The sequence below is a fragment of the Athene cunicularia genome, assembly GCF_003259725.1.
Source record: "Athene cunicularia isolate RWA chromosome 20 unlocalized genomic scaffold, athCun1 chr20_part1, whole genome shotgun sequence".
Classification (NCBI taxonomy): domain Eukaryota; kingdom Metazoa; phylum Chordata; class Aves; order Strigiformes; family Strigidae; genus Athene; species Athene cunicularia.
The window spans coordinates 6,683,523-6,702,900 of record NW_020799125.1 but is presented as its reverse complement, the minus strand read 5'-3'; the positions used below and the strand labels follow the sequence as shown (position 1 = coordinate 6,702,900).

Sequence of the window (19,378 nt, the reverse complement as noted above, 5' to 3'; positions counted from 1 at the left end):
AGGACTTGTTATTGAGAGAGAAGTGGAAGGTCTGCCCCTCTCATCTTTCCCATCTGCAACATTTTGGTTTTACCTCAATGCCAAGAGGCTGACAGGTGCTGCTTACCCCTTCACATGGGCACCGAGCATGGCTGACCCGCTCCAGGATTAGGCTGGTGACACCTGTAAGGTTCTGTTCCCGCCAGGCTGCCTGTTTCATTGATACACATGGATGAGCTGTGCCAGGCGTTATTTTAGCTGCAGTAGTACAAACCACTTCAAGTCCACAGACCTTACGTAAATGATTTCTGAAAATGATATGAAAATGCAAGTAGAAGACAAGGGGCATTTTTTTTGCAGTGTGCCCATCCCTTGCTGTGACCCTCAGGGTAAACACTTTTTCTACTCTCTCTTCATCACCAAGTATACCTAATTCTTTACCTTCCTATTTTCCTTTGAGATAGAGTTTCCCTCCTTTATCTCCTGTTTCTCAGTGGCTTCTACACTAAGAGTTTTCCCTTTTTGTCCTTATTTTTCCTTTCATTGAAAGTTTGAAAAATGCTAGATAGTGGCTAAGTGGTATTCTTGAGTGTCTGGACATGAGGACTATGCAGGAGAAAATGAGCAGTTGAGTGTCAGTGGCTCAGTTTCCATGGCAACAAAGATCAAATATGAGAAAAAGGCACCCATTCCTAGTTGTTGAGATGTTTTTGGAGATGAGGAATTCCTTCTCCACCTTTTCTCCCATGGGCTGTTGCAGCATAGTACAGGGACCAGCAGAACTTAGCGAGATGCTTCACAGTGACCAGTGGTTCAGTCGGAGATTATAGCTCCTCTACAACGTATTTTAGCATGAGTCAGAGAGGTAGCACTACTCGCTGACCAGTTTCAGAGAACTTCATGTAAGCACGGGGAGCAGATGGCAAGGCTGGCTAACAGGGCCAGAGTAGCAGTTGCATCTGTAACCCTGCAAGCAGTTCCGGTGGTCAAGGACTCGTCCCTGACTCACACAACCAAACAGCTCAAAATCACATTTAACTATTGCTATGTAGAGAGTCCTGGAGCACATCAGAAATTAAACAAGATGGTAATGAAGTAAGAAACTTGAATTACTTTTGGACAACCTTTTATTTCAGTAGTTTTCTGTTGTGAAGAGCCTTTCCCCAGGGTTCCTGCCGATAGGATGGCTTTAACCGCTTGCTCCATCCTCAACATGGTGCGGTTGGCATGGGATTATATCACAGCCTGCGAGAGAGAATCCTGAGCATTTCAGGCAATGAAGCCAACAAAGACGCTAACTGTGATCTGATGGGAATGTGTAAGGAAAGGATAAGGCTCAGGGAAAGAATGAAGGAGGCAAAATAGCAATGGCAAAGCACATAGCCTACCTCTGCAGGCTACTCCAGATTGCCCCAATTCAGTCATTCTACAGCAAAGGTGACAAGCACATCATTGCCAAAGGAGACCTCAACTATGCAATCTTCAATGTGCTTTTGTTGCCTCATCTGTTTCCAAGAGGAAGAGTAGGCTGAAGCCTATACCTCCCTCACCATGCCAAAATCCCAGCCAGCTTGTAAAAGCAATGATGCAGTTGGCATGTTGCTGGGGAACCATACTTCTGCCATCTTTGTTAGCTTTATCTTCATGCCTCTTCAGTGATTCTTAGAGGGTCTGCCAAAATCCAGACTCCACCTTCACCTATCCAAAGAGACCGAGGACCAGTGGCGGCTCCTGTTACGGTCCCCAAAAGGTAGAACCACTCTGGTCCCAGCAGGAGCCACGGCACCTCTCCCATGCTGCAGGAAATCGGTGGCCAACCGTGTCTTCTCATACCGATGCCACCTGGCCTGTGACCAGGGTTTAGCTGCAAATGTGAACTTGGTTTTCCAGAGAGCTTCTCTGCTGTAGCTTCATAAAAAGACTGGCTTTACCCCAGTGCCTTCAGTGCTTTGAACTTTACTCCTGAATCCAAATGAAGCACAAATGGGAGCCACTGACACTTTACTGAACTTTTAAGGCTGACACGCTATTTAGCAACTTATTAATGCTAGATCTTTTGAGGAAAGTTTTCACTCACCGTCCACTCTAAAGAGCTTTGTCAAACTGTAACCATTTTAATTTTACTACAATTGCCCCTGGAGGAGCTGGTGAAAGTTATACCAGCTGTACAGTTATTTTACTGTTTTTACCTCCCTTTTTTCTGATCATCAGTCTGTCAAGGCTATCAAGATTTACATTTAAATGTAAAACTGGACTGTCCACCAAATAGCCTTTGAAGCTATTAGCTGTGAAAGATAATCAATTGGGAATGGGCCCCTGCAGAGCACTTTTCAAGCAGAGTCATCACCAAAAAGCAATTTTGCTGGCAGGCATTTTCTTTTCTTTCTTTTTTTTTTTTTTTTTTTTTCCCTATCCAATTAAAGTTACATCAATGACTGATCTACATGATTTTACAACAAAGACAAAATTTACCATTGTTTAGGCAAATTGATACACATGATAAATTCGGAACTTGTTAGAAGGGACTAAAAAGCAAGGATTGGCAACTTTTTCATAACCCCCCAGCAACTGTATGTACTTATAGAAACAGAATGATCCCATATGCCCAGAGATGAAGGAAAGTGCTACTATTTAAGATAATAAGCCTTACATAAGTCTTGTCAAAATTTAAAAACAAGGTACATTTTTATCACCTCTTTAGTTTCACAACTTTAACATGGTATTTGTTTTTCTACATGTTTTCCTACAACTGTGTCACCATTTATAGTCCCTTTCCTTTATTAGAATAAAAAGGCATGTTTCACAAAGAATTTTTATCTATTAATTATGACTGCTATGCATTATGCAGTTTAGCTTCATGCATTCCTGTTCTTTCAGATTTTCCTTTAGGCCATCATGGGATGTGACTATCTCCAGTATCTATCTAGGTATTTGCACCTCACTTATCACTGAGGTATCCAAGTTATTCTCATCCTCACAACACACTTCTGAGGTGCACGTCACCTTCTCCAGGTGGGGAATTCAGCAGCACTACTACAGTGAAAACACTTATTACTAATATAATAGTTAACTATGGCCAGCAACAGTAAGTGGAGACACATTTTGGAAGTATGAAGTTGTGATGTGTGTTAAGGAAAGGTGAGGAATAGATATTTTCTTTCAGAGACTGCCAAAGGTGCAAATACAACATCCAAGCAGAGGAGGGTGATGGCTCAGGGCTGGGACACTCACGGGGAATTGAGCCAACCTGCACTGCTGGCCTTGCTCCGCCTCACCTGGCCCAGGGGTTCCCAGTCTTGATAAGCATCCATTTTGTGATCAAAAATATCACCTTAGAAAATTCTCTGAACAGCTCTGACCAACAGAGATACACAGTGTAAATCTGCTATGTAGGGCCAGCCTTTATTTCCAAATGCTACCTATAAGATAGCACAAAGATTTTAACAGCTCTCTTCCATTTTGAACAATATCAATGGGAAACTCAGGTGGAAAATGTTGGAGGTTTCCCCAAGCTTTGTTTTAGGTGTCTGTCACATCAGGTTTGATAAACTGAACGTTCACAGCATAACATGTTGTTCTAGGAGGACAAGAAGACATAAATACATCCTGTATCCTTAAAAAAGCAAACAGAAAAAAACACTGCACATCCCCAGACAATTATTTCCAAGATAATGTTCAGCTTTTACCTACAAAATTATCTTTTATCATTAACCAAAAGAGCTTTTGCTTTCAGACGTTAGAAGCAAGTTTTTATGAGCTCTGAAACTAGGAAGTTAGAGCAATCCCCACAACACTTTGTAATAATTCGTAACTCCTGTTTCCTATAGATACAAACTCAACTCCTAAAGTTTATGGAATAAATTACCCAATTCACAGGTCACAGAATTCAGTGGCATTACAGCAGCAAACTCTGAACATACATGTTATTTGTTACTCTAATGGTATATAGCATTAAAAAGCCCCACCAACTTTGCTTTGTCATGGACTTTTTTTACTTCCCTGCAACATTGTGAAGTCTCAAAAAGATGAAAGACAGCCATGTAACCAAATACTGTATGTTTAGGAGTCCTTCTCTGTGTCTAGCAACTGGAATAAAGACAAAAGCAGAACTGGATACCTGAGAGAGAAAAGAAAGCGTTTCCTGCGACAGACTTTTAATTCACAATGATACCTGAGACATTATTTCCTCGGGTCACTATAGAAACCTTTGTCACCTTATGAAAGGTCATTGGGATAAGTGACAGGAGACATCAGTTTCTCTTAACAATATTGGTTTCTCTTCTTAAAATTTAAATAACAAGGCTAAAGATTTTCCAACTAGAGATGTAAAAGGCCATTAGAGTATCCAGTCAATATTCCTGAAATTATAGGATAAAGACTTTCCACTGAGGACACAACAACTTTTACAGACACCAGAGCATCACATTGCAAAAAAGATGACTATATTTGACCATAAGCACAAATAAATAAATGAGGAATCAGAAATACAGAATAAAATAAATGTATGTTAAAAAGAAGCCTTTCCACATTTGTTTGTAATATCGAGAAAATTGTCCTGGCATGCTTCTAAAATTTTTACAGAATAATTTAAAACCCCACAACAAAAGGTACTTTCCAGTGCAGTCAGATCATAACAGCAATAAGTAGCTCTGCCAAAATGATTGAGAAATATTCTGGTTATAATTTTTTAATTGCAAACCCCATGTGTATTCAATAGAAGTTTGGTTTTCCCCCAGATCCCAAAGGAGCTAGCTTTGGGCCAACTTTTGCTGCTTTTAGGTCTCATCTCACATGAGGACTTGATCCCATCCAGGGGCGTTTCCTGGTGCATCTGCATATCCAGTAACTCCCCTTCTGCACAGGACAAATTGATGCTGGTTTTGAGTAGGAATCTGCATTTTGATGCAAATGCCAGTTAAAGTGTTTATCAAAACTGCACAGAAGATACTAGCAACACTGATAGAAGGCTTAATCCAGAGTGCTGCTGGTTTATTGTTCAAATTTAACACTGCATCTTTGTGGGGACATTGTGGAGGAGCTCATGCAGATAACTTCCACCCCAAACACAATTAAGGGTGTTGAAGACAAATTTTTCTTTGGACTTTGGATTTTTTTCCTGCTGCACGTTTCTACCTCATAAAAAGAAGAGGGAAAAGCACATTCTAGCAGGTCTCACAGAGGATAAGCCTCTGCTCATGTGATACATGTATTTGGTTTTAAAAAGCAGTGTTATGAAGCAACAACAACAAAATAAAAAAAAAGATTGCGAAGGACACAAGAGTAGGAGGTTGTTCTATTTGAAATGCATACAGGCTATGCACCACTGCTTGCTTAGTGTTCTGGCTAATGTTCTTGTTATGTTTAACCTCGTTTCTTTAAGCAGTCATAGAGATTCATATTCACAGAAGAGGGATGACTGTAACATACTGTAACTCGCAAATGGGACTCCACAAGCAAACTGTAAAAAGCATAAGCCTATGCAGAGAGCAAAACTGGCAAGGAGCATGTTGACGGAAGCTAACCATGGAATATTTTGCTATACATTTTCCTCTGAGAGCCAGTTCAGTGCAAGGCAGTGTGAACATCATCCCTTTTGTAACAAATGAGCAGAAGTGACAAGCTCTTCCCAGCAGCAGCCTGGGCAGTCGTGTTTGCTCGCTCTGTGCCACATGTGCACTGTGGGGCTCAGTGCTGATCAGGGAGGGCTTGGAGATCCCCCGGCAAGAAAAAAAATCCATCCAAGTATTTTCTCCTGGAGAGACAACTTGCTACAGAGCTCTGAGGCTGTGGCATAACTCTAGGAAGGTATAGTATTTATTTACCATGTGCTTGAAAGCAAGCAAGCTTCACAAGAGACACTTGTTATGAATTACCATGCTCTCTCAGGGGATAGGTCTGCTGATAACATGAAGAATGTATTAAATGAATATCAGAGATTAAAACAATCTGCTTCTGCCAGCTCCAAAACACAAAGACCATTACTGTCATACACAGAAATAAAGCCAGAATATTGGAACAGAAAACTGAAAATAAAAATTGCTCCTGTATTAGCCTCGGTTATCAGTTGCTTTTTTTTTTTTTTTTAGGGTGGAAGAAAGAAGTCTCTAGATTGTTCACTTAAACATAATGCAATCAGCTAAACAATGCTGAAGAAGCAGCCCTAAGCTTTGTCTATTCATTCACACCATTTTGTTATCTTTCCTGTTTATCTTAGAGGCACACATCGGATCAGAATGAAGGTTAGCCTTTACAATATAACAAATCTACTGGTTTCCTATTTTAGAAGGTAAACAAGCCTTTTTGTGAAACTGAAATGCAGATAACAGAGCTGTGCAACGTTAAGTGTGACATTAGATTGAACATGAGATTCCTGGACGTGGTGGTGCATCCCCTGGATGCAGGTCTGTTGGCCAAGTGCAAACACAGATAAACTGCAATTCAAACGATCATCTCTGTCAGAATCTCTCATTTTGTACAATTTTTGTAGGGTATGACAACTCTGCAGTTGCAAATTATGTACAGATTAAAATTAGTTAAAAAGGAGCCAAAAATGATCAGTTTAACATAAATGCTGAGATTTAAGTTCTGGCCATAAATCTGCTTCAGGGGATCTTAACAGTAGAAAACTTGGGACATTTCTTTTTTATTTGTTGCCTTTTAGCTTGTAAGATTTTTACAGCTAAGCTTTTTGTAACGTCTTATAAAAGTAGATTTTGAAATGTTTTTACCCGGGAAACTTAAAAGCAGGGAACTGTTTAACAGGAAACAGGTCACCAAGCAGAACAGACCACACAAGTGCTTATCTGGATCTCTAGCACCACCTATAGATGGCACAAAATACTTCACCCCCATAAAAACCCACATCCAGAGTTCAGCTGTACCATCCGAGTATATAACAACTAATGTTACTTTCCAGTTGCCAAATTGTAGTACATTTGCACTTTCAAGTTTCCAGGATTGGTAAAATTTTCTGTACCCGGAAGCCTGCCTATCAGCAGCTAAGTCTACCTACCTCCAAACTTTTATCTTCTAAGACTACCACTCCTTTTGCAGTTACAGCCACCAGCTTTAAACACAGAGCAGCACATTTCCACCAGCTCCTGCCCCATGGCCCAGACGGAAGTTTCTTGTCCAGCTGGGGCACTTGGAAAGCTCCATCCCTGGGGACTTCCAACAAGCAGCTTCTCAATTTGGCTACTTACACTCTGTACCACATAGCTTGCAGAAATCAAAACGTAGTAATACCCCAAATCACCAGCCTTCATAAAATCAACCAGCAGCAAATATATGGAAGAAGATAGCATGTCAGCAAGCAGACAGAGAGGCAGATTTACCCATGACAAAACCAAGCGAGGGCAGATGAATCTAGATTTTTGTCTTACAATAAAGGGAAAATATATAATAACTGGTATTAAAACCTGGATCACCAGAGGACTAGGTACTCCTCCTATTCAAAGACCTAGCACAGGTTTTTAAAGTGGCCAGTATCTTAAGAGGTATTTTCTACCACTATTTGTGTTGCTCAGTGTTGCAATTACTATAAAAGGACTTGGACGAAATCTCCCACTGGTGCCATCTCTGGTTTGATTCTGGTTGTAGTTTACCATCTATTTTGCTGGGCTAGTGCAATGATTGGCGGAGCAGTGAGGTAAACTGGACCACTGAGATGACTGAATGAGTCCCCCTCCCTCTCCACATCAAGGATACTTGAACTCAACTGCACTGACCTTTCTCCAAGCCTGTTCTCCTGCAGCTCAGTTGCCCATCAGCACATGCCACAGCCTGGGCAGCTCAGCCCTGCCAGGCGCTCACACTCCTGCAGAAGCATCTCCTCCCTTGCAAAACCACTGCTGCACATGGTCTAGAACTGGGTAAAAAAAATGTGTCTTTACTGTTACAGGACTAAAAGTGCCTCATCTTTCACTAGTGTTTACAGTAACTATTAGCCCAGTGCACAGAAACACTGTACACAGCCTGATGCTTTAGATCACGCACATATGTACACATATGTTTGGAGACTGGTTAATAGTGAAGAATCACTACTATGCCATGCATTTAAATTCAAAGGTAACAAAGTGTTTGATCTACGCTGCTCCAGTGATCATTTACAACCTGGGTATTGGGACCACATGTAAGAAAATCAAGCACCTACCTGTGTTGCCTTTTATCTTCCAAGTGCTTCCAAGTAGTCTCAACACAGTTGAAATGTAACTATCAGGTCTGTGCTACAGACACGACAATGAAACATGGCTGGAGAGCCACAAAACAGCAATGCCAGTGTTAAAATTCCAAGTATCTAGGTTTTCAATTTATTGTTCTCAATGAATGTTCTGCAGTGATCTAATGTAGTAAAAAAACTTCACGCCTGCTTCTAATTTATATAAAAATAGGTGTGCTTGGTGATTTGGAACTGGGTCTTGTCAGCTCCTTAAATGACCTATCTGTAGGGAAGAGATAGTTAACAGGTGACAAACCTGTATCACCAGAAAAGTTGGGAAAACAAATGTAGGGAACAATAAACCCTGAAATACAACTCAGTGAATTTAGAACTTTTGCTTTGTATTTCAATACAGCGTGGGACTAGGAAACAAGTCTTTAAATATGCCTTTTATATCATGCATTTCTGAAGTTTCTCCTCTAACTGGAGTGTGGACTTTTCTGACATCCACAAGTGTCAGGCACACTGTCAGTTCAAAGTCAAAACCCAGATTTTAAAACCAAGATATTTGGAAGGTTTTTTTGTTTTAAAAGAACATTAATTTAGAAACATGGATTAGGAAGGCAGAAGAAATATGGATCTTCAAACATACTATTTTCCATAAATAATGAAGACAGCGATACTTGAGCAGTCAAGTTTAAACAGCCCCTATTTCAACACAAACCAAAGGTCACATTTTCATGGACAATCTGTATGACTGTACTTGTGAGTTATGATTGCATTTTCCTACTTATCATGGTAAAGCAGAAAGCCTTACAGTGTACATAGAGTACATACTACACAGAGGGAAAGAGTGGGGAGCACCCCCACATACAGAAAATAAAGTCTGTACAATCTAAAAATTTCAAACATGAGGCCTATTCAGAAAGTAGCTCTAATTATATAATTTCTGTAAGTTTTCCAAGCATGTTTCTAGCACATAAAGCAATAATTCAAAGCCTCCCGCTAGCAAATACTGTGAAATTTAACTTGACTGTGATTCCCCAAGAGGGAATCTCAGAGCTAATTTTGGCAACAGTCTCTTTTCAGTCTTCATGTACGTTAACAATTGTCTTTGGGATGCTGCCTGGCTGTCAAATGATCTCTGATTTTTGCAGATCCAGGCACCTACAGACCAGTGTATTTTCCCAAGTTGAGAATCTGTTCTTTAACTAGCTACTTAGGTAGTAAAGATATTATTAGCTACCACTACAAGAATGTTCACCAGATAGGACTAGAATATTGCATGTTTCAAAATACAGCCTAGAATTCATTCATTATAGAAATTAATTAATTACAGAATTCAGTCATTATAGAAATGTGCATCATACAATGGTAAATTATTATCTCATTGTGACCCAATCTGAATTTATGCTAGTGTTTCAGACCTTGAATTAGAATCTTTTTTAAAATGGAATGAATTCCTATCTTTTCCTTTTTCTCCTTTAACTTGAAAAGTACAGAGCCAAAATGTAATGCACTTTTACCACCCATGCAACTACAAACAGGCAGCATCAAAATAAAAACAAAATTTAAGTAGTGTTTGTAAAAAATATATTTGCAGTTCTTTTGTTCTTTAAAACACAGGTGCCTCTGACAGAGATCACTGTGCCATATATATACTGTGCAACAGTGTTCTTGCTAATAAAGTTTGTTATTACTGATGGACGGACAAAATTATTTTCTAAAAACGATCACTTGGTCTTCTGCATAAGCATTTTAAGTACCAGGTGCTAGCAACTTCTACAGATACTAAGGAACAGACTCCTTAAAGTTTACCAGGGCTGCATTAGACCCAGCAGAAGAGGTTTCTTACAGATTAGCAATCAACCAGGTGCAGTTAATGCATACATAGCATGTAATTGAAACAGACTTCATTAAAAAATATACTTTAGAATGGCTTGGACTATTACCTTTTTGTGTGTGCATGAAAACAAGTCTGCTGGGAAAGTAATTCATTATAAGGTGAGGCTTTCTTATTTCATCCAGCACAATACAAGAATCATATTCTGGGAAGCTTACTGCTTGGTGAAATTTGTCAACAGCTGCTTCGATACTCAGATTTTACAAAGAACACAGCCTCCAATTTCATTAAAGGCACACAAATACACACATGCTCTTTTCCACATACAACATGTTATGTTTCCATGTACAAACAAGTAAAATGTGTAAGTGGAGGTATCTGGCTCTGTAGGACAAATCCTGCATTCACATTTCCTATGCATTTCTGATTAATTCAGCACTACCACTGAGACTGACATTTGGTTAGTAACAGTACTTTGCAACTAATCCGGTATGGAGTCTGCTGGACACAGCAAAGCTGTATGGGCTCCACTTTGAATGATAGAATATGTCTGCTTCGGGGCTTCTGTGTGAGAGGATGAAGAAAAGATAGGAGGAGGGGGAGCTGAAGTGGACACTGTTATACTCTGACCTCCGTCACTAACCACTGTCACTTCTGTTGCTCCTTCTTGTATCAAAGCATTAAGGCCTTCTAAGTCAGAGCAGCTGATTCCAGAGCTGGTGATGAAAGCTTGGTTTGCTGAAGCCTCATGACTGCTGACAGGAGCAGCAGGAATCAGAGTCTGATGTAAAGCGCTTCCATCGCTTTGGTCATGAGTCGTGAGAAGAACTGCTGATTGTGCCACAGGCCCTGCTTCGCTCTGCGATATGGGAGGCGGAGGTGGTGCCAACAGACTGACTTGGCCCAGCAGCTGCAAGCGGCTGTTGGCTGAGAGGTCCTCCTGATTCTGGCTAACCAGCGTAGGAGGCACGACATTCACTGATGCAGCCTGAACAATACTGTTAGTCTGAGGGACCTGGTGACCCACAATGATCTTGACCCTTCCCTCATTGTATGGAGAAACCTGAGCAGCCTGAAGTGGGACTTGGAGGTGACTGACAGTAATTGGGGCACTGGTCTGCCGACTGGGATCCATCTGGAGCTGCAGAACAGCCAGTTCGTTATTTTTAGATCCATTATACATACTGTGCTGCTTCTTATGACTCCTAAGAGAATCTTCTCGGACAAAGGAAGCATCACACAGGTCACACTTAAATGCTTTCTTGGCATCCAGTTTGGCAACTTGCCTGGAGCCACCTTGCTTTGGCCTATCTCCTTCCTTCTGCTCTACAGTTTGCTTCTTGGTCTTGACTTTGTCACCATGAGCTTTCCTCACATGAGTTGTCAGGTTGCTTCGCTGCTTGGTATCAAAGCTGCAGAATTCACATTTGAAAGGACGATCTTTGCAGTGAATTCGCTCGTGCACCTTCAGAGCTGCCTTGTTGGAGCAAGAGTAATTGCACTCTGAACACTTCACTGGTTGTTCGGGCTGATGAGTTCTTATGTGGTGCCGAAGGCTTGTTTTGTTTCCACATTGAAATTCACACTCTGGACACTTGAGAGTGTTTTCCATGCTGTGCTTGATACGAATGTGTGATTTCAAGTTTCCTTTCATGGCACACCGGACCTCACAGAACTCACATTTGTAAGGTTTCTCACCAGAATGCACACGCATGTGCCTCTTCAAGTCTGAGTTGATTTTAAATTTAGCAGGACACATCTGACATTGGAAAGGAGCATCTCCTGTCAACAAAAAACACAGTTCAAATCACAGATGAGACACCAAGATCCACTGGAGAGACCAATGTTCTAGTGAATTACGTACAGTTGACTTGTTCTAAATACCTGTAAACTCCCAACACATTTTCAAGATGCAGAGAACTTTAATGGCACAGTATTTATCACCTGGTTTGATGTATTTCTGTGCAAACATGAGCATGCTTGCCCATATCTTTTGTTTTTCATGCCTGCATCTTACCCATTTTTAGCTTATTTTGTATGTAAAACTGTTCAGTGTGCTCCAGAGAAATTTATCTTTTGTTTCTCTTTAGCAACAGTGTATCTCAACTAGGTTTAAAATGAATAAATACTGTAACTTTAACAGCTGCTGTATTTTTGAAGTCTAAAAGAACAACATAAACACATTCATCATCTCAGGTTTATACTACCAGCTTTACATGGAGGCTTGTAGGTTAATGTTAAGTGTAGGTAAATGGTAAGCTACTGCAGAAACAATGCCTAACTGATCAACCATATATTCCTCCCTGCCCTTCTTGTACATTTGTTCAGATGGTGAGTTAGATTAGCTGACAAGAAAAACTGATTACTTTTTTTTGGCCGTTCATGTGGTGGGGCACAAATACTATTGCTGGCACAGGAAGGCAGTGGAAACTTGTTTAGCACATAGGGAGATGTAGGGACAGAAGTCCATAGCTACGTCAGTGTCAGGTGACTGCACAACCATGGCATTACTACAGTTGTAGAATAGGAAAAAAAAAAAAAAAAAAAAAAAAAAAAAAAAAAAGGCATCACACCTACATAAATGCAACTGGAAAAGCCAAATGTGAGCCTAATGAAACATGCATGCAAGTATGTGACTCTAGGGTAATGTACTTACACAAAGAAGTAACATTAAGCTTTTGTTTTACTGGCATTATGGCAACCAAGAAAGAGGTATTTGCAGCATATATCATGCCTAATCATGTTCCACAGAACATCTAATATCAGTTTGTATTCACACAGTATCAGTTTGTATTAATACAAACAGGTATAAAAAAATGTTCATAAATACTTCCCTTCCCCCCACCCCCGGAGAGCAATACTGATCCAGAAACCTAACAATAGTAGTTGAAAGTTAGGTCAACCATGAAAAATAAACACACTCATCTGCAAGATCTCTGTAAGCCTGTTTATGTCAGACTACCTACACGAATAACTATCTGAGTTGCCTGCATCTAAACCACTACTTTGCATTTTCTTTATGTGCGGGTTTGTATCACAACATGCATGACCAAATAAAGCTGTAGCTCTGTTTAGTCCATAATGAATTCCAGGGTACAGACCAGTGACTCAGTTCTGAAGCCATTAAAAAGGGATCCAAAGCAAACTTACAAACCCTACTAAATAACTCCTCTTTTTTTTTTTTTTCTTTAATCTAAATATGTAGCTCTCTAAAATACCTCAGCATGAAATCTTTATGTAAGTCTTATTTTGAAAAAGTGAAAGAATTGCATTATTAGGTTTTAAGACACCCTTGGTGGGGGAACGAAAAAAGAGAGCGTACTTAGTTCAGCAAGCATTTATCTTCTTTAATAATCAAACTGCAAATGGCTGATTTATAAGTTAATATTTTATAGAGTTTGTGATAGCTGTATAATTTTGCATAATTTGCTTATCCAGCTACATGTCATAGGTTTAGCTGCATATTTTTCAAATCAAGTTCTGGCCTACTGTGCTAATCCATGTATCTGTTTAATAATTGAGATACATGGTGCATTATCTATATTAAACAGATTTTATTAATGAAGATGCACTGTTTGTTCATTGAGTTTATTTTACAGGCTGAGCCACACACTCAGCTACTGAATTTTATCTACTTTGCTAATGAAGGCATGGTACATATTTCAATGACTTAATTTCTGCATACAGGGTAACACAATATATGAAAAAGAACTAGTAATTTTACAGAATATAGCAAAGTATGTCAGTTCCATTTATTTAAAGAGTGGTCTATTACTTACATTTCTTTACATTTCTGTCTATACATAATTGACACAGACAGAATATAGCTTAAAAAAAAAGTGTCTGATCCTGGAATTATTGTAAGAGTAGTTTTACTGAAATTAAGAGGAAACTGATCTTTAGATGACTAGTTCAACAAGTGATGCTATGTAGATGATCTCACTCTGAGCAATGTGGATTACACTCATCTTCTAGAGAATGACTCATTTAATTCCAGTAAGCAATATATTCTACATACCAGATTTACTTTTCACCTAAAATTGTCTGTGTGTAACAGCTTTGTAACCTAACAAGGATGAAATGATTACTTTCGAAATTCTTGTGCCTCCTTTCAGCAAATCAAAAAAAAAAGTCATTTTATAAAAGCCGATTTATTTTGCAGAAATGGAAGACACAACAAAACTAAAGACTTGAATTTTAGCATAATTCAATTGCTTAAGATACAACAGAGTGATCTGTCAAAAAGAAAGAAGGTAGCCTAAAAAGCCTTCACAACTATTACAATACTTAATGCCACAAAAATCTGAACTCTCTTGGAAATACAAGAGAACCATGATCATTCCTACGTTCTCCCACAGCCAAATTCAGAGCATACCTGCCCACATACATAAATGCACAAGTTTGCATGCTCTTATATGACATAGGAAAAATGCAATACCATATTCTGACTAGTGTGTTTAGTAACAGGTAACTTCTCATAACAATCCATGCTATTTTGACTGACCATCACATCATCTTATACAGTAATAGAAAGGGGAAACTTGTAAAACAACTGCCTGACAGTCCTGCCTATTCCAACACAGCAGATTTGTGAAGTATAAAAGATGCTTTTCTGCTAGAGACAGATTGGTTTAACCCTCCCCTCTTTCACAATGCACAAGGGATTTATTTCTTTTATGTACTCAAAATAAATCCCATCTTGCACACATCTGAACTAATGTTGTTTAGTACTTGAATTCAGAATCGGATGTAGGATAGGTTCAAAGCTAATCTAGTCATCACTGAACCGTAACCACCTTGGAGCTAAAATTCACAGAACTAATCAAATGTATAAAAGAAGACAACACAGAAACTAATCCAGTACTCTAGATGAGGTGAAAAAAACCATACAAAGACAACTGTACAAAGACAACTCTACAGCAGTATCTTTACAGCAAATCTCTTCCAGGAACAATCTATAGAAGAGAAATCTGATTAAAATGAAACTTTGGCAAATAATGCAAATATAAAATGTTTATAAGCCTGGAGGCTAAAGCTTTCTATCCAGAGAGCAAAAATGATACGAGAAGAACATAGTTCCAGCTGCTCATATGACACTGTTATGTCCATCAGTCTGCACAATGCTACTCCAAAGAAAGGTCAAAAAAGATGTAACTTAAATTGCTAATTACTTGCTAATTTACCAATTCAAGAAAAATTAAATTATGCAGCCGAGGTTTGCATTGATAGAACTAGTTCAATTATAAAGTAATTTCAGTGCTTCTGATATAGTGGACCAGATTTGAGACACACATACAGGAACCTAGATGCTCTTAATTAATCAATTGATAAATTAAATCCTTCAGTTCTACTGGTTTGAGAACATCTAATAAGTTTCAAAATCAATTTAGAAGAAAATCTACCAAGAGTCAGGCCTGTCTTCCAATTGCTTCCAGGTATTTTCAGTAGAGCTGTACTGCCCTACTAGATTCTATGCCCAAGAAATTCACAGAAGCCAGATGCCTTGGTGCTTCTGAGAATTCAAACAGGCCCTTTCTGGCATCTGGACACCTGCATACCTTTTAAAATCTTCCCTATGACCTTCAAACCTTTACAGATCTGAATTTTAGTATAAACTTACCCGTGTGGGATCTGAGATGTACAGTGAGCTGGCTAGAGTTGCGGCTTGCATAAGGACAGATCTGGCATTTAAAAGGACGCTCGTTGGAGTGAATGCGCTGGTGCTTGTTGAGACTGCTGCTGTCTGCAGCTGCATAGTCACAGTGTTTACATTTGTAAGGCTTCACCCCAGTATGAGACCGCATGTGCATCTTCAGCTTATCTTTACGACTAAAACATTTGCTACAAACTTCACATTTATGGGGCTTGTCTCCTGAAACAAACAGAAGAGCATCAACATGTCAAGAATTTTTGCACTATAGGAACGTTGTTGCAACAAAAAAACAACCCCCCACACTAAACAACAGAAATGGGACTAGTCTTCAAAATATGGACATTGGATTTCAGTCGCCATCCTATCAGCTAAGAACTCTGCGTGCAAGGCTGCATGCAAAAGTGCAACAAATTTCTGCAGAACTTTCTCACTTTACAGTTCTGAAATTGCGGTTTAGGGGGAAGGGAGGTGAAATGCTGGAACCATTGTTCCATATGAAGAACAAACTAGGTTTATGCACTACCACCAGATTGCACCCTGATAAGTACATGGTCTGCACCTCAGAAATTTAACTGTGCCTTAAATCAATGTACAGTGCTCACGGGTTTCATAGCTGTGAGTGGTACTGTCCATAGTCGGACATGGCTTACCCAAAAAGGGCAATTCGCCAGGCACAGAGAACTTCGACGTTAGAATGTACAGACATATGCGTACCTTCTATCTAATTTGTCTACAGACACATTAGTTTGTAGAAATATACCTTTCGGTAAAAAGCCAAAAGGAGGAAGTCAACCAAAAGTAAAATATAGCAACTATATAAACCTGTGTGTGTTCGCAGATGACGTTCCATATCCTTCATACCATAGGAAGTCTTGAACTGGCAACCTGAAAATGGCAAGATTAAGATCATTGAATTAAAGAAAAATCTAACAAGATAACAAAAATATACTACCATATTCTGGGCATTTTGTTTATTTTCAAGCATATTTTCTTTAAAATTCAGTAGTAACAGGAAACAAATTCCTCATCTTGTTTACTCACATCTACTTAAAACAGTGACCAGCTTCACCTAAGAGGGAATTCACTTTCTACATTACTGTTTTCTGTAAGCTTTGAAACAAATTCTCTGGAATCTCTGCCCAGGATTTGAGATGGTCTTTACAGTACACAGGGGATGCTGGGGGGACTAATTAATTCTACATATGACTTCAAGTTAGTGCAAGTGGAAACCCGGGTAACAACTCACCATTCAGGAATTCTGTCCAGGTGAAAAGTGCTACAGTTTCAGAGCACAGAAATGAATGCTAAGAATTTGAAATGTGCCTTTCAGTTGAAGGCAAGCCTGCAAAGACAGACTGTAGCTTCTGCTACATGACTACTCATCTACATGGCTGTCTGCACGTTTTCTGCATATTGCATGGGTTTTGCTCATAAAGGTCTCCAGATCATTCAGTTCAATCCATCTTTATAGAAATACTCACTGACCAAACATATAATGCAAAGTACATCTATATTTCTTACATACAACAATGGCAGCTCTTACATTGTTACAGGTGTGGGCAGAGGACAACGTCTACACACAAACCCACTGCAGCATCACCAGTGTACCACAGTAGGGGACAACAGTCTACAGACATGCGGAATCAACACCAAAACTACTGGCATCAGTGGTCGTACACCACACCTTCAGTACGTAGGCTGCCTTCCAGGTTCTGCATGTCTTAACTGCTTAAGACAGACAGAGCTATCATGCATATCACTATACAAAACCTATCAATTTTAAAATGAAAAGGAGGAAGGTACAGTCCACACCTTACCTGGATAGCAACAGTTTAGTTTCTTCTGTGGAAGTGAGGAAGTGGATTTTTTTGAACGTGCTTTTGGTGGTGTAGAGACGACAGCAGCAGTTGGAGGCTCACTGCTTTCACTGGGCAGGTATGTTTGATAGCCATGCTCAAAAACAAACTCTGGTGCAGAAACTAAACACATAAAAGAGCTCAATTTGAGAACATTAGCTTTTCCAATAAGAAAAATCTATTTTCTAGTTCCATTAATTATGTCTCTATTCTGTGTTTTCCAGCAACATTCCTGTTCCTGGGTTCCTATTCACCTGGGGGAGGGGGCAAAGGACAAGGGCTTTTCTCTCCCTTGCTAGCCTATCACTGAAAAGTCTGTCAAGACATGATGAGCCACACTGAACTTCATACAATCCTAGGTAGGCCCACCTGTCTCCCTCTGAATCCTATCTGACTGCACCGCTAAGCTTCTTCAGAACTTCAGTTTCTTCTGATGACTGTCCAGGTCTTACATTAATAAAGGTATGTTTCTTTTTCAACATTGGCTATGCTACAGCCCAAGTAAGAAAAAAAATCGAATTATTTATATGGCAAATGTTGTCAAACAGGCACCATGTAAACTTTTTTTTTTAATTGTTAAAAAAGTTTAGCATCTTTCAACTATACTGCTTTTAGCTGTTACTCACAAAAATAACAGGTAAAACTCAGCCAAAGTAGCAGCTTTTAAATCAATTAAACAACACTATACCCCAAAAGGGCAGAAGGATATAACTGCCCTCATTTTAAAGATGAGTAAATATGAAGCAGAAAAATGACTCATCCAAAACCCACACTGAGTTGAAGGATTATAATACAAAAATTCCTGGAAGTGAGCCCTGAATTCAGTTTGTTTCACTGCTCTTCCAGATTCTCTGCCCTAATCTGTCTATCCAAATTAAAATCAAGCAATTTGGATTTAGTAAGATCCCAGACCAAAATAAAATAAAATAAAACTATATATAGAAGGGCAAATCTTCACCCATGGAACAAAACTCTAGTTTTATTTAAATATCTGCAGGACCAGGACCTCACTTGAGCCTTCACATAGGCAGAAATTTTGAGTAATATTTTTCCTGCCAATTAGTTGTGGGAGCCATGTTAGGGAATTCAGTGTTCTCACATAAAAAGGCCTGGATTGGTGCCTGACAGCAATTCTGTGTCTGTTTTTCATCAAGAGTGCTCTTAAAAAAATAAAATGCACTGTAATTTGATTATTTTTCATAAGTATTGACAATTTTAATTAGTTTGCATAAGTTGGTTATACAACACGTTAGACTTGAGCAATTCTCTAAATGAACTTTCATCTCAATTAGCAAATTAAGTAACTGCTGTTGTACCAAAACCAAGAAGGCAGCACACCACTTATTCTTCTTCCTTTGCTTGTAGGTATGTGAGGACTAATATGAAAATTTTAAGCTTAGTGTGATGGGGACACACGAGCAGAGGGCTATATAACGTTGCCACTTCGCACCCATGGAGTGCTTTCCAGCTCCTGGTATGCAACGCCACGATACCTGTGATGGTTTGGGTCTCTGAAGCGATGGTCCTGGTTGTGGTTTGTGCCTGTGTCGACGGCACCGTTTCTTCTGACACAAACTGGACCGTACTGGTGGCGCCGGCCGTTGCACTAGTGAGCTGGCAACCGCTCTGCTTGTGCCCAACGAAGGCATCGAGGTTATTGAACTGCTGCTTGCAGATGCCACAGATGTGGATGTCGGGGGTGAGCTCCACCAGCACTGTGGTGCCGCCGGGAACTGTGGAAACAGGAGCACGGTCATGAGCTCGTCCTGAGAAAATGGACGCGGGTGAAATTGCTCGCACTGACACAGCGCTGACTGCGCGCCCGGCCGCGGGGGAGCCCCCTCGGGCCCGGCCCTGCCTGGGGCCGCGGCGGGACCCCCGGGGCGGGG

General features: G+C 39.9%; 1 protein-coding gene across 1 annotated transcript; it reads right to left on the bottom strand.

Annotated features, from left to right (window-relative positions):
• Positions 1-9,569: 9,569 nt before the first annotated feature.
• ZFP64 (ZFP64 zinc finger protein) lies at positions 9,570-19,373 on the bottom strand (the record flags this gene model as incomplete). The annotated part of the gene is made up of 5 exons (XM_026862320.1): positions 9,570-11,762; positions 15,601-15,852; positions 16,456-16,518; positions 17,451-17,612; positions 18,983-19,373. Coding segments are annotated over 5 exons (2,169 nt in total), but the record flags the coding sequence as incomplete, so codon positions are not given.
• Between the last annotated feature and the right edge of the window lie 5 nt (positions 19,374-19,378).